The following is an 18,591-nucleotide window of genomic DNA, read 5'->3' as shown; positions in this document are numbered from 1 at the left end:
GCAATTTAAAAAAGCCTTATAATTTTAAAAAGCAAAGTGTGTTAAGGGCATCCTACACGAGTTCTCTATGCAGTAAATAAGGACGATAAACAATCTGTCGTTGACACGTGTAGAACGGTTTTTACGTCTCTGCTACTACCGTAATATTATATTGTGTGGATCGTTATACAAAATAATATTTGAAACAAATAATCCTACTAATATTATAACGGCGAACGTTTCTGAGGATGTAGATGGATAGATGTTTGTCGCATCTTGGGGCAAAATTACAACACGGATTAGAATGAAACTTTCCAATTATATAGTTATCAATAATGTAGTTGTACATCAGGATAAGATATAGACAAAAAATGATAAAGATGTTGCGTGGTTTGGCTATAATATAACGATAAGTATCGGTGATTTATGTAATATTATCATAAGTTAATATTACAAACACGAAACAAATGTTTTAGTCATTTGACGACCCGCGAACGCGGTCATTTGACGCGACGACGAAGCGGTCACCATGGCGGCGCAGAGGGTCCCGGGTTCGATCCCCGGCCAGACAGATTTCTAAATGATGAATTTAGACTTCTGTTTCTGGGTCTGGGTGTTTGTGTATTTGTCTCTGTGTGTGTCCATATCACCCACGATACAGGGAATCCTAGTGCCCTACACTTGTGAGTGTAGAAAGCTTTTTTTAATTTATTAATTTGACATTAAATGTTAAATTTCAACATGGATATTAATCGATGTAACTACTCGAATTATTTACAAAAATATAACTAATTATCGATTATTTTTTTATAACTCAACTTTATTCACTTTTTATATTATTAATTTTTATAACGAGTTATCTGCATCGATTCCTTTCATCCCCATACTCAATCCGTATAAAATATTGTGAACAGATGTAGGCACTTCTCGCGAGTGGCTCTTCACACGAGCGCCCTCTGTACAGCGATAAACAAATAACAGCTATAAATAATCTGTCGCTGACACCGCGTGAAGCGGCCTTTACGATCCGAGTTTTGTAACACCGTTGCGTATCATATTGAAGGTGGCAACACTTTGAAGGTGCTAGAACCCTATGTGGTTCAATATCGGCGACACCGACACCCCTATTTCTGCTTAATAACTGCAGTGTTACGCGCTGCTGTGCTCTAGTTTCAAAGGTGTGGTAAAGGACATACTTTTTCGATGCATTTAAACATAGTACTCAGAGGTAGCGATGCATCTGTGAAGATACAAATCCTATTATATCTATGGTTGAATACAGATGCATGCAGCAGTAGACACTTACCATCAGGTGGACTACATGACGTTTGTTATTCCCCCTAAGTTGAAGTACATCTAAAAAGTATGACTCCCATATCAAACCCTTCACCCTTTCAACCAAAACACAGCGGCGCTTAACAGTGCTGTTATTAGGCAGAAATAGCGTATTCGTCTACTTCACACACCATTGAGAACTATTAGAACATATTAGAACTTTCAGTCGTGTAGGTTTCCACAAAATGTTTCCCTTCACAGTTACAGCAAGTTATAATTAATTTCTAATACGCACATAACTTTAAAAAAAATACGTGATGCCTGTTTGAGTCACGACACAGGGAATCCTAGTGTGGGACTGTGAGTGTAGAAAGCGTCTTTATATGAAATATTCGACACTGCACAGTCCCACTGCTGGGCATAGCTTGCAGTTTGAGTCTGGAGTCGAATCCATTCGATCGAATTCTCGATTCCAAGCAGTTGTTACGGATTAGTGGCTTATATGAAGTTATACGTCAAATTAAGTCGCACTTAAGCCACTTGACTCTAACGTTATAGACTGCTGCAACTTAAACTGACGGCTTCATATATGTCAGTCTATATCATTATACCGGATTAACAGTAGGTTTCAGGTTCGATCCCTGCTCAGAAATCTGTGTAAATACACTTCTGGGTCTGGGTGTTTTTGCACTTGTATGTGTTCATGAGACATGTAATCTTATGAGTGTAGAAATGTTATGAGCTATTTTTTTCATTTTTGAACATCAGTCGTAATAGCAGAGGACACAAAAAATCACACTTAAAAAGACTTATCACAAACAATTTCATTTCATTATTTACACCAATTAGAAAATTTTAAACCTTTTACACATTTCACAAAGCGATTGGATAACCCATAACGCTTTAGAAATTCAATTTGCGACTAAACTCCCGGAATGCGTTTGGGACAAATTCCCAGAGATCCCTTATTCCCGGGAACCCATCTGTCGGGAATCGACGTTAGCCTTACAAATGTAGCACTCTCACAAATTAAATTGCTCTCTCGATAGCGATGCTTGCCGTTTCTTTGATTTAACACCGCATTTAAGATGTGAATGATAATGCAGTCCAGCTGGTGTGTAGTTCCACTTCTTTTTATCGCACTTCAAAAAAAAGAAGATCTCAATTGATTTTTTTTGTATAATATCGAAGTAGCGAATGAGCATGCAGATCCACCTGATGGTAAGTGGCTACTGTTGTCGATGGACATCTGTAATCAACGCCCGATAAGATTAGATTTCTATCTGAGGTCGGCCACAGATTCACCGCCACCTAAGGACCAAGCTGTAACGTCTCGGACAAGTATGTCTATTTTTAAACTAGAACACAGCAGCGCTTAACATTGTTGTTATTAGGCAGAAATAGGTGCACCACCGTAGGTGAACGTATTTAGAAGGTGGTAGAACGTTTGTAGTTCGTCTGCAGCGGCACCACCGCCACACCTATTTCTGTCTCATAACAGCAGTGTTAAACGCTGCTGTGTTCTGGTTTGAAGGGTGGTAAGTGGTAAGGGAGACATACTTTTCCGAGGCCTTCCAGCTTACTTCTCAGGGATAGCGGCGCATCTGTGGCCGACCTCAGGTAGGAATATCTCATCCTATCTGGGGTTAATTACAGATGTCCATGGGCGGCAATAGCCACTTAACATCAGGTGGACTGCATGCTCGTCTGCTACTCCTATATTATAAAAGAAGGTTCTACTACCTTTTAAATAATCTAATCGTAAGATTACACTACGGTGTAACATTAGAGCTTATTTATCGGAAAATCCTTTGTTCTTGACTCATGTCCGGTACCCTATAATACGTTATAATTATGCAACGGAATATACTCCTTATTACCAGTACATAGGGGTGATAATTGCAAGATTAAGTATCCCATAATATGTTTGAAAATGGTGATAATAGGTCATTTTCCATTCATTCAGTAATATTTAATTAGGTTTGGTGCAACCCTTTTTATGTCCCACTGCTGGGCACGGGTCCTTCCTATAACTGGGAGAGGCGTAGCAAGCTGCTTCAATACATGTTGATGGAGATTTTAATGAATTTCAGAACGGTTGATGATGGCTAAATGAATCCCTTACTATCCTGCTGTGTGGCACGGGTCTCCTCTTAGAAGTTAGTTAGAGCTTAGGCCGTAGTCCACCTCGCTGGCCAAGTGGGAATTGGTAGACATCCCACAACTTTTTTAAACATCTTTCAGACGTATACTTTTCCTTACTATGATTCGTATATATATTTAGTTTATAAGTTATAACTTAACCCAGTATAAAAAATCGGAGGTTGGAATAACTTACCACTTGATGAGGCTTCATCAATAGTTCTTGTTTCAATTGGAGACAATCTGGAACAATCAATTAATAATTTGAATAAGTTTATAAATAATCTCTTAAAAATACTGTGTAATATAATACAAAAAATATATTTATAACATTGATTCATAACAGCTCTTGATTCGATACTGACTAAACTGGTTTTGATGGGAAGTTTATGCAAAGAAGAGTTTAAAGAGTGCGGTTCTCTACCTGAAGGCAATCACGCGAAGGTGCACTACCAGGTCTAAATAAGATGATCGCCAAATATGTATGTATTCCACCCGGTCCCTGTATAAGCTATAATGCCGAAAAATAATTCTACTGTAATGGAAAACACACTTTGTTTTTCAAAATTTTATAATAAGGCTTAATATAATTCGCAGCATGCAGTGACTTCAACAATCTCCGAGCCAGGTGAAGTCGGTCTCGGCTTGAATTATGCAAATGCGGACTTACCGCCCCAGCGGTCGCGGCGAATGTGAGAACTGAAGATGTGAATAATGAATTATTCAAGCCCACTCAGTCCACGTTCCACTTTATGATACACTAGCGACATCTTTGTGAAGTTAAAAGAATTGGACTTAATACTGTTCTATTATTAGATGTTATATCTTAGCTCGCGATGGTCCGCGGTATAGTTAGTTTATATATCTAAACGATCTATACATTTAAGTAAATGCGTAAGGAAAACACATTAAAATGGTGTATAGTTTTAAAAATATTAAGTAATAGTTCTAATGAAATGGCTTTTATAGATGACATCAATGACATTAGTCTTTATTAGTAGTATATCGATGGATGACACTAATAATTAATGTAACAAAAACCATTTTTTTTTATGTAACAAACGTTTTCCAAGTTTTCTTATAAATCATATGCAAGTACTTATACCCACTCGAATAAAACAAATATAATGAGAGACATTTTCTTAAACATGTTAAAAACTTTTTCAAGTCTATAATTTGGTTTTATATAATTCGTAGCATACAGTGACTTCAACAATCTCCGAGCCAGGTGAAGTCGGTCTCAGCTTGAATTATGCAAATGCGGACTTACCGCCCTAGCGGTCGCGGCGAATGTGAGAACTGAAGATGTGAATAATGAATTATTCAAACCCACTCAGTGCACGTTCCACTTTATGATACACTAGCGACATCTTTGTGAAGTTAAAAGCATTGGACTCATTACTGTTCTATTATTAGATAGCTGTGTAATTTTTAAGTAAATGAGTTTTTTTTTATATATGTATAAAATTGAAGCAGTGATAGCCTAGTGGTTAAGAGACTTGACCTATCGATCGAGGGTTCCGAGGTTCAAATCTCAGGCATATTGCTTATATCACTTGCTTAAAACGGTTAAGGAAAACATCGTGATTTATAAAAAAAACAATCTTAAAGGCATGTGATGTCCACCAATACGCACTTGGCCAGCGCGGTGGACTATGGTCTAATCCTTTTCATTTTCAGAGGAAACCCGTGCCCAGCAGTGGGACCATAATAAGGTGATGATGATGATGATGTATAAAATTGACGTAGCAAACGAACTTTTGCAATTCATTCTACCTGAAGTCGATCACAGATGAGGCCACACTTGCGGACGCCATGTATGTAAGTCAGTAGATATCCACGCCCTTGTCCCTGTAGTTCCGGGACTAGAAATAGGGCTACGGTATCCCCTGCTTGTCGTAAGAGGCGACTAAAAGGGGGCTTCCGGGGTTGCGGGCGGCAAGAGTGGGAGCTCGAACCGCCCGACCAGCGGCCCCGGGAAGGACGACAGTATGTGTGGTCGCATACCGTCGTACACGCCAGATGGTGTGGCGAGCGTCAAGCTCACCTGGGCGGAGCCCGACGGGGCAACGCGCTAAGAGGACTCCGGTTGCGTTCCTTTGGATATCCCGGACCCCTCTACGCAACGCAGAGGATGGCCACCGGGGGGGTTTTAGTGCGGTAAAATCCCACATAACCCGGCGTCGCTCCCACGTTGTCGGGTACCTTTTGAAGGTTTCCCCCTCGATAACAAAAAAAAAAAAGATATCCACGCCCTTCCACCGACATTCAAGAGTTTTAAGCTAAAAATAAACGTGGTGGTACATTGCCGTCATAATATGCACCTGATCTCTCCAATCGTAGCGACAGATCCATGCCCAGCATTGGGACAAATGGCAGCTACATTTTACTATTGCTTTAATAGTACTTTTAAAAAATAAATTGTATCAATTTGTATAGAATACAACAGATATCTAGATTAATTGTGGAGATTTATTATAAAATACATATTGTAATGACCATAATATTAATTAATGATAGTAATGCGATAAGATAAATTGCCGTTGTGTTCATATTAAAGAGTTACTGATGTTATCCGAATTGGTAATTTAATATTCGTTGCTATGGTTTATGATATTAAAGCGTCTGTTTTTCCAAAAATGCTGACCAAGTGCGAGTTGGATCCGCAAACGAAGGGTTAATTCATGAAGTAAAAAAACATGTTTAAAAACATTTAAGCAACAAATATAGTGACTGATTTTACCATCGTATAATATTTAGGAAAATTGGTTCATTTATTCAAGAATAGTTCTTCCACAACTTTTAGATATTACTCGCAGAACCCTTTGTGATACGAGTCCAGAGGCAACTCCGCCACACCAAATCCAAATTTCCAAGGGGGTACCAAATTTCGGTAGATTTGGATTAATTTCGCCGATGGATTCACGAGGGATTCTATAAGGGGTCGGTTTTTGTTTCGTCTTTTAACCTTAAAAATACAAGATATTAACATTACCTTCCAGAGTAAAGTAAAAATTCAGAAGAATCCAGGTCAGTTTAAAAAAGATCATATCACGTACAAAATATCGATAGTATGTTGTGATAATGCCCCCATTACGACGGCACGGTAATGATTTTCGATACATATCCCTGTCAGATATTCATTAAATTAATGTATGGGTCAGTAAACATCGTACGTTGAAACTTTACTCAGGTTTTTATGGTTCCGTATACAAAGCGTAAAAATGGAACTCTATTATGGTTCGCGCCAAACTGCAAGTCCGCTCTTAAGTTGTTGAGAGCAGGCGTAGTCATACAATTTGCTATGGCGACGTGATTCATTTCTATATTCAGAGCGGACTAGCAGTTTTACGCGGACTATACTAAGGCTCTGTTTTCTGTCCGTCTGTCATAGGGTCCTATCTATTGGACAGTGATATATAGACATTTGATTTTTTTACAACGTGTGTGATATAGTAGCAAATACTAAAGAAAAAGCTAAATAAAAATGGGGTTCCCATATAAACCGTATATTTTTGTACTAACTTTTGAACTGTAATAGGAAGAAGTTAAATTTTCCTAACGAATTTCTTTTTATAGCTGCCATAGTCACAATATTAATTAAACCTTTGTTCTGATGGCAATACAATTATGTGTATTTAGTATTGTAAAATAAGATGGCCGCCGCCACAAAATGGCGGATTTATATCACATCAAGATAAACAATACACAAATCCTATCCATTGTCGTCCCGGAAGGCAATATCTAGAGGTCCAAGGTTCTTGAAACCTTTGTTTAAGTAAATTCTTAGATTAAGTTTACTACTTAAAAATCAGAAGCAAATCTGGAATCGAACTTCAGAACAAAACTCCGCTAAAGTTTCCGAACAAAATGACTAACGTTGAAAACTAAAATCGCAAATTTCCGATAGAGGTCACTACAGTATACGTAAACAAATTCCAAAACAGCCATATTTGTCAAAACGTAAAAACTCATGGTAAGGGTACAGTTCAATATCCATCAGTTTTTAATTAAAAGTGAGTTGCATGGTTTTACATCGAACGCAAATTTCGATACCAGTCCTTCTGGCTCAGTGAAGCGAAAATTCCCTATATCCCAGGAATAGCATATATTCCCAGGCTCATACTGTTTATCTTACGATATACATATGTCGAAATAAGAACAAGTGGAAGACTGTTTTAATTGTACTCAAGCTCAAGTTACACGAACTTATTTACAAAGTTAAGCAACGTCAAGCGTGGTCACCAGTTGGATGGGTGACCGTTAGTTGCTAAATGCGCGCTTCCATGCTTCAAAAGTTACGTTGACCGGCTTTCAGGGTTGTTATTATTGTTTTTTACGATATAAGAGTAGCAGACAAGAGAGAAAATATTTTCTGGGATTGGTTACAGACGTCCACCGGCAGTAGCCACTTACCATTAGGTGGACTGCATGCTCGTCTGCCACGAATATATTAGAAATAGTTCAACGACCCCTCACATTAAAAGTCAGTTGCGCAGCGCTACATAGAGACGCAAATTTGAAGCGAGTCCTTCTAGCTCAATGAAGCGAGAATTCCGGGCAAATTATGAAACTACTACGTAATATGGTTTCTTCCATCTCCGTGAGCTTGTATCAAAGATGTCATTTCGAATCTTACAACTCTACATTGAGAAGTGTAGAGACTCATTTTAATATGTAACGTGGAGTATTGTTATGATAATTTGATGGAAATTTATTGTGTTATTAATTAATTTATATTATGTTAATAATTATAATTAAGGAAACGTTTGTGATTAATAGGCATTACGAGCCTAACAACTCAAATTTATGAAATTTACAGGTGAAACTTCGGTGGTACCTGCTACACCTATTTCTACATTTAGCAGTGCTATGTTTCGGTTTAAAGGGAAGAATAAGGAAGATATACTTTTGGTTCGGTTTGACGGGTGTGATAAGAAAGTTATAATTACTGGATGCATTATAATATTGCCCTCTGGGGTAGCAAGACATTACTGTCCGATTTTTTCAACCCCATTTTGGTTGAATACAGATGTCCATGAGCGGCAGTGATGATTTGGATTTACTCGTTGGCTTCTGTATCTTCAGTAAGGTGTTTATAGTCAAAAGTTCTTGTATAAAGGTGATACAACCAGAACTACACCTATTTCATACATACAATTATCTTAATATTATGCATTTATTTTTCGCATCTTCTTATAATGTTTGTCAAGTATGAAATGAAGCAAAGTTCATGTTAATTATTTCAATTGCACATAACCTAATTTAGACACCATATGGGAAATTTGGTTTTCGTGTGTAATAGCACTGATAGTAGTTTCTTAACCACTAGGGTTAAGAAACTCGGCCTCTCCATCGAGGGGTGCGAGATTCAAATCCCACGCACCTCTGATTTTTCAAAGTTATGTGCGTATTAGAAATAAATTATTATTTGCTTAGACGGCGAAGGAAAACATCACGAGCGAACCTGCTCATTTGGTATGTGAAGTCGTCTACCAATACGCACTTGGCGCGGTGGACTATATAGTCTAATCCTTCTCATCCTGCGAGGAGACCCGTGCCCAGCAGTGGGACAATCATGGGTTGATGATGATGAAAGTATATCTTTTCTTCTTTCATAACGCATATTTCAGAAATAAAATAAATAAAACCTAATATATAATTAATATGTATAAAGAAAAGAATGAAGTTGCAAATATGTGTTACACAGAATTAAGTTCGTTGACCCGTCACGTTTTAATTAAAAACCAGTTACGCGGTTTTACATAGAGACGCAAATTTGAAGCGAGCCCTTCTGGTTCAATGAAGCGAGAACTCCCAACCATATTACTATGAGATATGATTTTGTCTATGTCAGGTTGGATCAAATAACTTATAACTTTCTTGTCTGTCTTTTTCTTGAGCAATAACTAAATGGAACAAACGAAGGGTAGAATCCTTTGTGGTTCGACTCCAGCGGCACCACCGCCACACCTATTTCTGCCTAATAATGCAGTGTTAAGCGCTGCTGTGTTTTGATTTGAAGCGTGTAGTAAGGGAGACTGCACTGGCATATAAAATAATGTTTGTCTGTATGTCCTTTATAGAATCACTAGCAGAACCCGAAAAAAGCAGAAGCAGAAAAAATATGATATGACATACAAATAACTGTAATCGTAAATTTGTACCTTTAACAATTTTAACGATAAAGTAGGAGAAGTAATATTTAATTAATAAAAGCTTTTTTTTCGTCACTGTGTACCTAAATTGGTCAAGCTTTCTTCAGAAACATACACTAAAACTCAAATTAGTGGACTGTAATGAAACTTTCTTTAAAATATAAGTTTCATGTAGGATACAATAATTATTATTTACACTATTCCATAGGAATCATCCATGTTATATGGGGCCTTACATACAGTGGTTATTTCCAGGGTCACTGGCTGGGCGGTTAGAGTGGGAGCTCTTGCCGCCCGCAACTCCAGAAGTCCCCCTTTAGTTTCGTACGACAGGCAGGGGATACTGTAGCCCTGTTCTAGTCCAAAATTTAAATCCAAGGTCTATGTATCTACCACATCACCACCACTAATCCACGCATAACCAAAACCATACCCCACGGCAGGACAAAATATTGGCACGCAGTGTGTCCAAAGTAGTTGCGATGTACCTAATCAGTATACCAAAATGTAGACTAATTTGAATTAAATTACGCATTATCGTAAATGAAATTTGCACCGTGGACGACGTTGTCGTGTATTTGTCTGAATAGACGTTATCTGAAATTTCGAACCTAAAAGATTCCCGTATACATACATATAACACTTCTTTTACCTCCTTAGTAGAATATCAAAAACATTCCTATGTACGAGTACATATGCATCAATAAATACTTTATCAGCAAATTTCTGAAAGCTAATATTCAACACCAGCGGTCGCCATCCCGACACCTACGGGTGGTGTGTGGCCCGCGACCTTCCCGTGTGGCCCGCGGGTCTGCACGTTACTAATAATTGGCCAAGTGGAAGTCAAACCCGTACCTGGAGGGCTCCGTACAGCCAACATTTTCATTTTTTTTAATTTCTTGTATTTAATATTGCAGCAGCCATTAAAATACACACATTGTAAAAATTTGAACTGTCTACCTCTGACGGTTCAAAAGTTAGTTGGAAAAATATCGAACAGGAGTTTGTTGTATGGGAACCCCTTTTTGTTTTCAACATTTTTTATTTTTAGCATTTGCTGTTATAGCGGCTACCGTTATGCATCCTCTGTAAGAATTTCAAATGTCTATCTATTACGGTTCCAGAGATAGAGCCTTGCGATACACGGACAGACGGACAGACAGCGAAGTCTTAGTAATAGGGTTCCGTTTTTATCCTTTAGGTACCCTATAAAACCCCTGTTCTACACTTCAACACGTGCAATACATTCCCATGTTAAAATATATGTTACGACGGCTCGTGGAATTTCGCCCTACACTAAACCTCTCTGCACTCTGTTCTTTTTCCAGACACGCCAAAGGAAGTAACTTCAATAACGATTTTTAAAGAAACTTCCTTTACTTATAGTATCCTAATGGGATTGATTGTTCAGTTGCTAAAATTGCTGAAACAGATGTGTAAACAGAAAGGCATAATGCATACACCCTTTTATAACCGTCTTAAGGGTTGATCTAAAAAAACAGTGACTCAGATGCTTCATTGAGTCAATGATAATTTTTCATAGTGGTTGCTTCCAAATTAACGGATTATAAAATAAAGTTCCAACCCCTATTTAACGACATTAAGGGTTGATTTTCACAAAATGGAAAAATAAGTGATATATTATTTACAACCAGAAAGCAAAATACCAATTTTCATAGTCTTTGCTTCATAATCGGCTTACTTCTAAACAAACTTTCAACCCCTATATTACCCACTTAGGGGTAGATTTTCCATAACTGGTGTTAAAAAAGTTCTATTATTTCCAACAGGAAAGCCAAATGCAAGTTTTAATAGTCCTTGCTTCAGAATTAACGGAGTTTGAAATAAAATTCCAACCCCCATTTAACGACCTTAAGGGATGATTTTCCAAAAACAATAAATAGGTGTGAAATAGGTGTTTAATTATTTTCTATCGAAAACCCAGATACTGATTTTCGTTCAGTATACATTAAAACTGGGGGACTTTCATACAAACTTACAACCCTCATTTAACCCAAATAAGAGTTGTTTTACCAAAAACGGTAGAATTAAAGTTCCACTATATCTAACCAGTAAGGAAATGACTAATTTTCGTAGCACTGGCTTTCAAATTGGCAAATTTTAAAATATGCTGTCAACCCCTATTTTACCAACTTAAGGGTTGATTTTCTAAAAATGATGAAATAGGTGTTTAATTATTTTCTATCGAAAACCCAAATACCGATTTTTATACAGTCTACATCAAAACTGGGGGACTCTCATACAAACTTACAACCCTTATTTAACCCAAATAAGGGTTGATTTTTCAAAAATGGTGAAATAGGTGTTTAATTATTTTCTATCGAAAACCCAAATACCGATTTTCATAGAGTTTACATCAAAACTGGGGGAATTCCATACAAACTTACAACCCTTATTTAACCCACATAAGGGTTGATTTTCCAAAAACGGTAGAACTAAAGTTCTATTATATCTAACCAGTAAAGCAATGGCTAAGTTTCATAGTGCTGGCTTCCAAAATGATAAAATTTAAAATAAGTTGTCAACCCCTTGGAAGATAATTTTTTTTTTAATTTTCAACGCCCCCGCACTCCCCTCTGGGGGTGGAATATCATAAAATTAGTTTTTAGTAAATTCAAACATGCCAAAAAGAATATCCTGACTAAGTTTCATACCTATAAGAGCTGTAGTTTTAAAATGTGATTTTTTTTAATTAACACCCCCGCAACCCCTCTTGGGGGTGGAATTTCGTAAAATCCGTTCTTAGCTGACCTCTACTCGGTGAAAAGAATATTCCTACCAAATTTCAAGTCTTTAGCTCTAATGGTTCCAGAGATATCGTGATGAGTGACTATATACGTGGAAATCTCTTATATATATATAGATAAACTATGCATTTGATCATGTGATGATCTTTAGCAAAGTTGTTATGCATGAGCCCACGAAGGTTTCCGAGTTGGTACGAACAATTTTTGACTGATGGCGCCACTGACATTCCAATGAAGGTAGAAAGTTTCAGTTATATGTATGTCATATTATTTTTTAACGCGGGCGAAACCGCGGGCATTACTAGTATATAACAAAACAGGGAAACCTTGTCATCTTGTTCGTAATAAACTGTGCTCTAAAGAATTCCTTTCATCTTTCTACTTCTTTCTTCTTTTGTAAATATATTCATTGCTACCTGCAAATAAGGGTTCATAATTTACGTCATTTCACGTAAATAAAATGGCCCGAAATGGCTTTTACAATGGGAATATGTTAGCGCAGATGAGTGAATGCGGCAGATACGTAGGGGGACCACATTTATATAATAACCAAGGATATACGCTGTATGGAAGTGGAAAGCCCTTTTGTAAGTTTGACGATACATATTTGGTAGAACTCTGTATGGTTCGATTCCGGCGGCACCAATGAGATATTTGAAAAGTGTTTGAACCCTGTGCGGTTCGACAAAGGTACCAACGTAACACCTATTTTTGCTTAAGGACAGCAGTGTTAAATGCCGCTGAGTTCTGGTCTGAAGGGTAGTAAGGGAAACTTATACGAGGCGTTCTAACGTAGTTCTCAGGGGTAGCGACGCATCTGAGGGCGACCACAGGTAGGAATCTAATCTTATCTAGGGTTGATTGTCCATGAGCGGTAGTAGCCACTTACCATCAGGTGGATTATATTCTCGTTTGCTATTCTTATATTATAAAAAAAAGATTCATTTAATAAGCTGAATCATAATTTCTCATCTAAATTATGACGTGACTGGTCATGTGAAATTAATTTGTGTTAGAAAAATAATATAAATATTTGCGATTTTATCGTTAACTTAAATATGAGATACGTAATATATTAGAATATTTATATTTACAAATATTAAGGAAATTGCTTGTACCATAGAAATATGTCAGCGCATATAACGACTTCTCATTTCCTTGTAAGGTAACCAAGATATGTTGTTTATACTTAGGATAAATTAATGTTATATATTGTACTACTTTCTTTTTTGTTGATAATATTTAAAAATATGATTTCTATGAGGATTGTTGTTAATATTTAAAATATCTTTCATAGCGGTTAGATATTGACATTGTACGTTATTTGATAAAAATATATTATTCATTTATTATATTGTATAAGTTGTAATAATCTACTATATAGTAGTTTTATCAATTTTAATTAAAGTAATTTGAAGTAGGTGTTATTAAAATTGATGAAATGTAAAATGATGTCAACTACAAAAACCTACCAAGTTATATGTTTCTACAATCCCATACAATAGTCATTAAACTTTATCCATAAGATTTTGTTGATTGACAAATTGTATAACAGGACTATCCGCTATTATGCCGGCATACATGGTCACCCTACCCACCATCTGCGCTCTGCCGGGTCGCTGGCGCGGAAAACTACACGTTGCTTTGCGAGCCTTAGGTATTAATATATGTTCCTTTTTCATTATATATTATGTTTAGTAAAGTTGAAAACCAGTTTGTTTGACTGATGTTAGGGCATTTGTTTATTGAAGAAAGTTTTTAACAGATCTTGGCTATAACTGTTTATAGGTAGGTACTAATACTAGGCATTGGGCTATTTCAATAAAAATAGGTGGCGGTTTTGATTTTGTCCCCAGAGGCATCACCAAGACATCTATTTCTGCTTAATGTTTTGAAGGAATAGACGAAGCTTTCCAAGTTAGCCCTCAGGGCGGCAACGCATTTGTAAGCCGATCTCAAGTAGAATTCCAATCCTATCTGCGTATAGATGTCTGATAAATATTCTGTATTTAAGGTATTAAATACATAATGTAAATAATAGACCAGGTTGCTATTGACCTAATGACATTTATTTTATTCTTCAGGTTTTTATATGTGGCCAAGCCACAGATAACGTAAACACATATATAACATCATCCCTCCCTAAAACTTAAAAATATTTTTTATAATCTACAGGAGGACGTTTCCGTCTTAACCATTTAGGTGGTGATGGCGATCGAGATCTCTGATCAGAGACCGCTTCGTGAAACTCCTCTTCCTCCCCAGGAATTTCTAGTTCAGGTTCAGGCGTCACATCTGAAGTATTTTGGGCTTCTTTGTGTCCCAGAAGATCTTTATCAGATGAAGCATTCTCTGATGATTCAGGTGTTCCCGCCGTCACTAATGTTGCTTGATTATTTTGCGAGGAAAAATGATCAGATGGTAAATGATCAATTTCTGCCGGCGAATGGTTTGATGCTGGTATCACAGGCGGTGAACATACGTCTAGTAATGAATCTCTTCCATCACGCTTGTACTCACTTCCTTTGACATCTGGTTTTGAATTTTTCCCATCACGGTTATAGTCACTTCCTTTGTATGAAACTATATGATTTTTATGTTTCTTAACGTTAACAGAAGTAGCACAATCTCTTATTACGTACAACACTTTGCCGATACGCTTACGCACAATCCCTTTACACCATACGTATTTGTTTTTATTACTGAATTTCTTATATAAAACAATATCGCCTATTTTCCATGGCGGTCTATTTTTCCTACTTCTAACTCGTGTAAACTGCGTATTTTTAATAGGATTTGGAACAGTATGTATCGAGAGCGGTGACGGAGGAGAGTACATTAAATCTAACCGAGTTTTAAGCTTCCGACCAAATACCATTTCGGCAGGCGATAAACCTGTAGCAGAGTGTACGGAATTTCTATAATCCATGAGATATCTTAATAAAACTAATTTACTCTCTTGTTTATTGCAATTTGAGAGTATACAAGATTTTAAACCCCTCTTAACAATTTTGACAAAGCTTTCAGCTTGCCCATTGCTCGCGGGATGATAAGCTGGTGATGTTAAGTGAGAGATTTTATTTAATAAGCAAAATTGTTCAAAATCTTTAGAACAAAACGCTGTACCGTTATCGCTCACTATAGTATCAGGTAAACCAAATCGTGATATAAAATCGCATATTTTTTCTATTACAGCTTTAGAAGTTGTCGTGGCGGTCATATTATATACTTCAACCCATTTTGTATACGCATCAACCATAACTAAGTATGATTGACCCAGTATCGGGCCAAGAAAGTCAATATGCAACCGATGGAATGGATTCGGCGGATATTTCCAAGGTTCAGCAGGAGCTCGAGCAGGCGATGGCCGCATTTGAATGCAAACTTCACACGACCCTATCATTTTCTCTATAGCGTTATCAATACCAGGGAACCAAAAACGAGAACGAGCTTCCGCTTTTGTTTTCACTATTCCCAAATGTGAAATGTGGAGCTCCGATAAAACTTTAGACTGTAATGACGCTGGAATTACGATTTTATGACCCCTCATGACACATCCATTTTCGAATGCTAATTGCAACCTACAGTTAAAAAAGGCTTAAAATGAATGTTCGTTACTTTCGAGGGCCATCCCTGTAACACATATTTTTTAACCCGATTTAAGATGCTATCCTTTTCTGTTTCATCGCGTATAACCTGCGCTGTTACTGGCATACTACCATCCATGACAAAACATACATATGCAGCCCGGTCGTTAAACCCTTCCTCCTCATCTGTCGTACCCGTCGCAGTCGACTCTGGAAGACTAGCTCGCGATAAAAAATCTGCAATATTATCCGCACTACGAATGTATTCTATTTCATAGTTATAACCGCTCAAAAACATCGCATATCTCTGCAAACGGTTTGCGGATACCTCTGGAATTCCTTTGTATGGACCAAAAATTGATATCAAAGGCTTGTGATCGGTACGAAGCACAAACGGACTTGATCTTCCATATAAATACTGATGGAAGCGTCGCACTCCGAAAATTATAGCGGTCGCTTCCTTCTGTATTTGGGAATAACGTTTCTCAGCCGCATTAAGTGTGCGCGAAACAAAAGCAATAGGTCTCTCAACACCGCCGACCTCCACTTGAGATAAAACTGCTCCTAAACCACACGGAGAAGCGTCGACCGTTAATATTAATTTTGCATTCTGATTAAAATGCGCGAGAACCTGGTCCGAAGCTAAACATTTTTTAATCTGTTCGAACGCTTTCCCATGATCATCAGTCCAGGTCCATTTAACACCCTTTTTTAATAATTCATATAAAGGATTCAAAATAATAGACGCCCCTGGAACAAATTTCCTGTAATAATTAACCAACCCTAGAAAAGATTGCAACTGATTAACGTTTGCAGGAACCGGTGCTTCGAGTACAGCCCGTATCTTTTCTGGTGATTTCTTTAAGCCATCTTTAGTAATTATATAACCCAAATAACTAATTTCATCCTTAAAATAATCACACTTATCTTTTTGTAAAATTAAACCTACGTTATCTAACCTTTCAAATACAGCGTTCAATCTTTGTAAATGTTCTTCTTGGTCTTTACCTGTGATCAGAACATCGTCAAGGAAACACAGAACACCGTCCATGCCCGACAATACGCACTCCATGGCCCGTTGAAAAATCGCGGGTGCACTGGACAACCCGAAAACTAAACGCGTATACTTAAATAACCCGCGATGAGTATTAATACATGTGAACATTTGCGATTCATCGTCTAGTACAAATTGGTTATATGCCATTGATAAATCTAGTTTTGAAAATTGTTGACCTCCGTACAGCTTTGCAAATAATTCATTAACAGTCGGAAGAGGATAATGTTCAACAAGCAATTGTTTGTTTATTGAGACAGAATAGTCGGCACACAACCTTATAGAGCCATTTTTCTTTAATACAGGCACGATCGGAGAAGCATATTCGGAATACTCCACTGGTTGTAATATTCCTAAATCGATCAGTCTATCGATTTCGGTGCTTACTTTACCGCGCAATGCAAAAGCTAATGGACGAGCTTTAAAAAATACCGGTTTCGCGTTATCTTTTAACTTTAAATTAATTTTGTACTTGTTAAATGCGCCTAACTTATCTGAAAACAAGCGAGGATAACGTTTACTTAAATTTTCGACGTGAAAATTAGATTGGTTACAAAAATTAATTGGAATTAGTTGCAAGTTAAACAAAGAAATAAAATCTCTACCTAGCAGAGGCGGGCCGCCATCCTTTACGACGAAAACATCGAGTGGCCGCTCATAACCAGCGTAGGAAACGGTGACACGGGCGGTACCTAAACAAAATATTTTACTACCGGTATAAGTAATAAGTTTTTTTTTTGTTTTTGACAGAGGCGTATTCTTTAAGTACATAATGTACATACTTTCGGGAATAACAGTGACAGCTGATCCGCTGTCTACCTCAAAATTAAAACATTGACCGTCAATTATAACTTTTTCTAACAAGGGCTCAACCCTCAAGGAACGAATATGAAAAAGCTCACCGTCATCGTCATCGCTCTCGTTACCAACTAAGGTGTTCATGCATTTAATTTTTTCATTACACATTTTACGTAAGTGTCCCTTCTTGTTGCATCGTTTGCACGTGTAATGGGAAAAACGACAATCAGACGTCTTATGATTCGTATATCCGCACACCGTGCACTTACTTCCCTTTTCAATGTTACGTTTCTTATTGTCACTAACAATCTTGAATAGCTCATTTGACTCGGTGAAGGCGGTAGTAGCACTTGCCGCGGCTCCCGCACGAGCGCAACTAATACTTTCAGCCAATTCCATGGCTTTGGACAGCGTAAAACTTGACAAATCTTGCGCGTATAATTTTTCCTTTTCAACACCCGGCACCATTCCCATTATAAATCGATCCCGCAAAGCTTCCTCCACATTAAGGAAACCGCAATGTGCAGTGAGCCCGCGAAGTCTTGCTGCCCATTGCGTATGCGACTCTCCAGGCTTCTGCGTTGCTGAATAGAAATTGTGTCGGTCGGAAAAACCGAAGCGTTTGGGTGTAAAGTGTCCGTCTAATAACAATAATATGTCTTCAAACGCCACCTCCACAAGATTTTTAGGTAACGCCAAATCCGATGCCAATTCATAAGTACCTTCAGTCAGTGCACTTAAAAGTATTGCTCGTCTTCTTTTCCCCGACGTGTCGTTAGAGTCCGTGATATCGTTGGCTATGAACCATTGGTTCAGGCGATTTTTAT

At 37.6% G+C, this 18,591-nt stretch overlaps 1 protein-coding gene across 1 annotated transcript in view; it reads right to left on the bottom strand.

Moving 5' to 3' along the window:
• The window catches only part of LOC140755199 (cell adhesion molecule Dscam2), a 208,590-nt gene that overhangs the window by 25,821 nt on the left and 164,178 nt on the right, over positions 1-18,591 (bottom strand). The window contains exon 8 of the mRNA XM_073090415.1: positions 3,593-3,639. Coding sequence (XP_072946516.1) covers positions 3,593-3,639 — 47 coding nt within the window. The remainder of the gene's footprint in view (positions 1-3,592; positions 3,640-18,591) is intronic.

The sequence above is a fragment of the Epargyreus clarus genome, unplaced genomic scaffold (assembly GCF_041222505.1).
Source record: "Epargyreus clarus isolate Ecla_fem2 unplaced genomic scaffold, WU_Ecla_fem_2.2 ptg000032l, whole genome shotgun sequence".
In the NCBI taxonomy this organism is placed as follows: domain Eukaryota; kingdom Metazoa; phylum Arthropoda; class Insecta; order Lepidoptera; family Hesperiidae; genus Epargyreus; species Epargyreus clarus.
The sequence above is the reverse complement of the archived record's forward strand: the minus strand, read 5'-3'. Positions and strand labels throughout refer to the sequence as shown.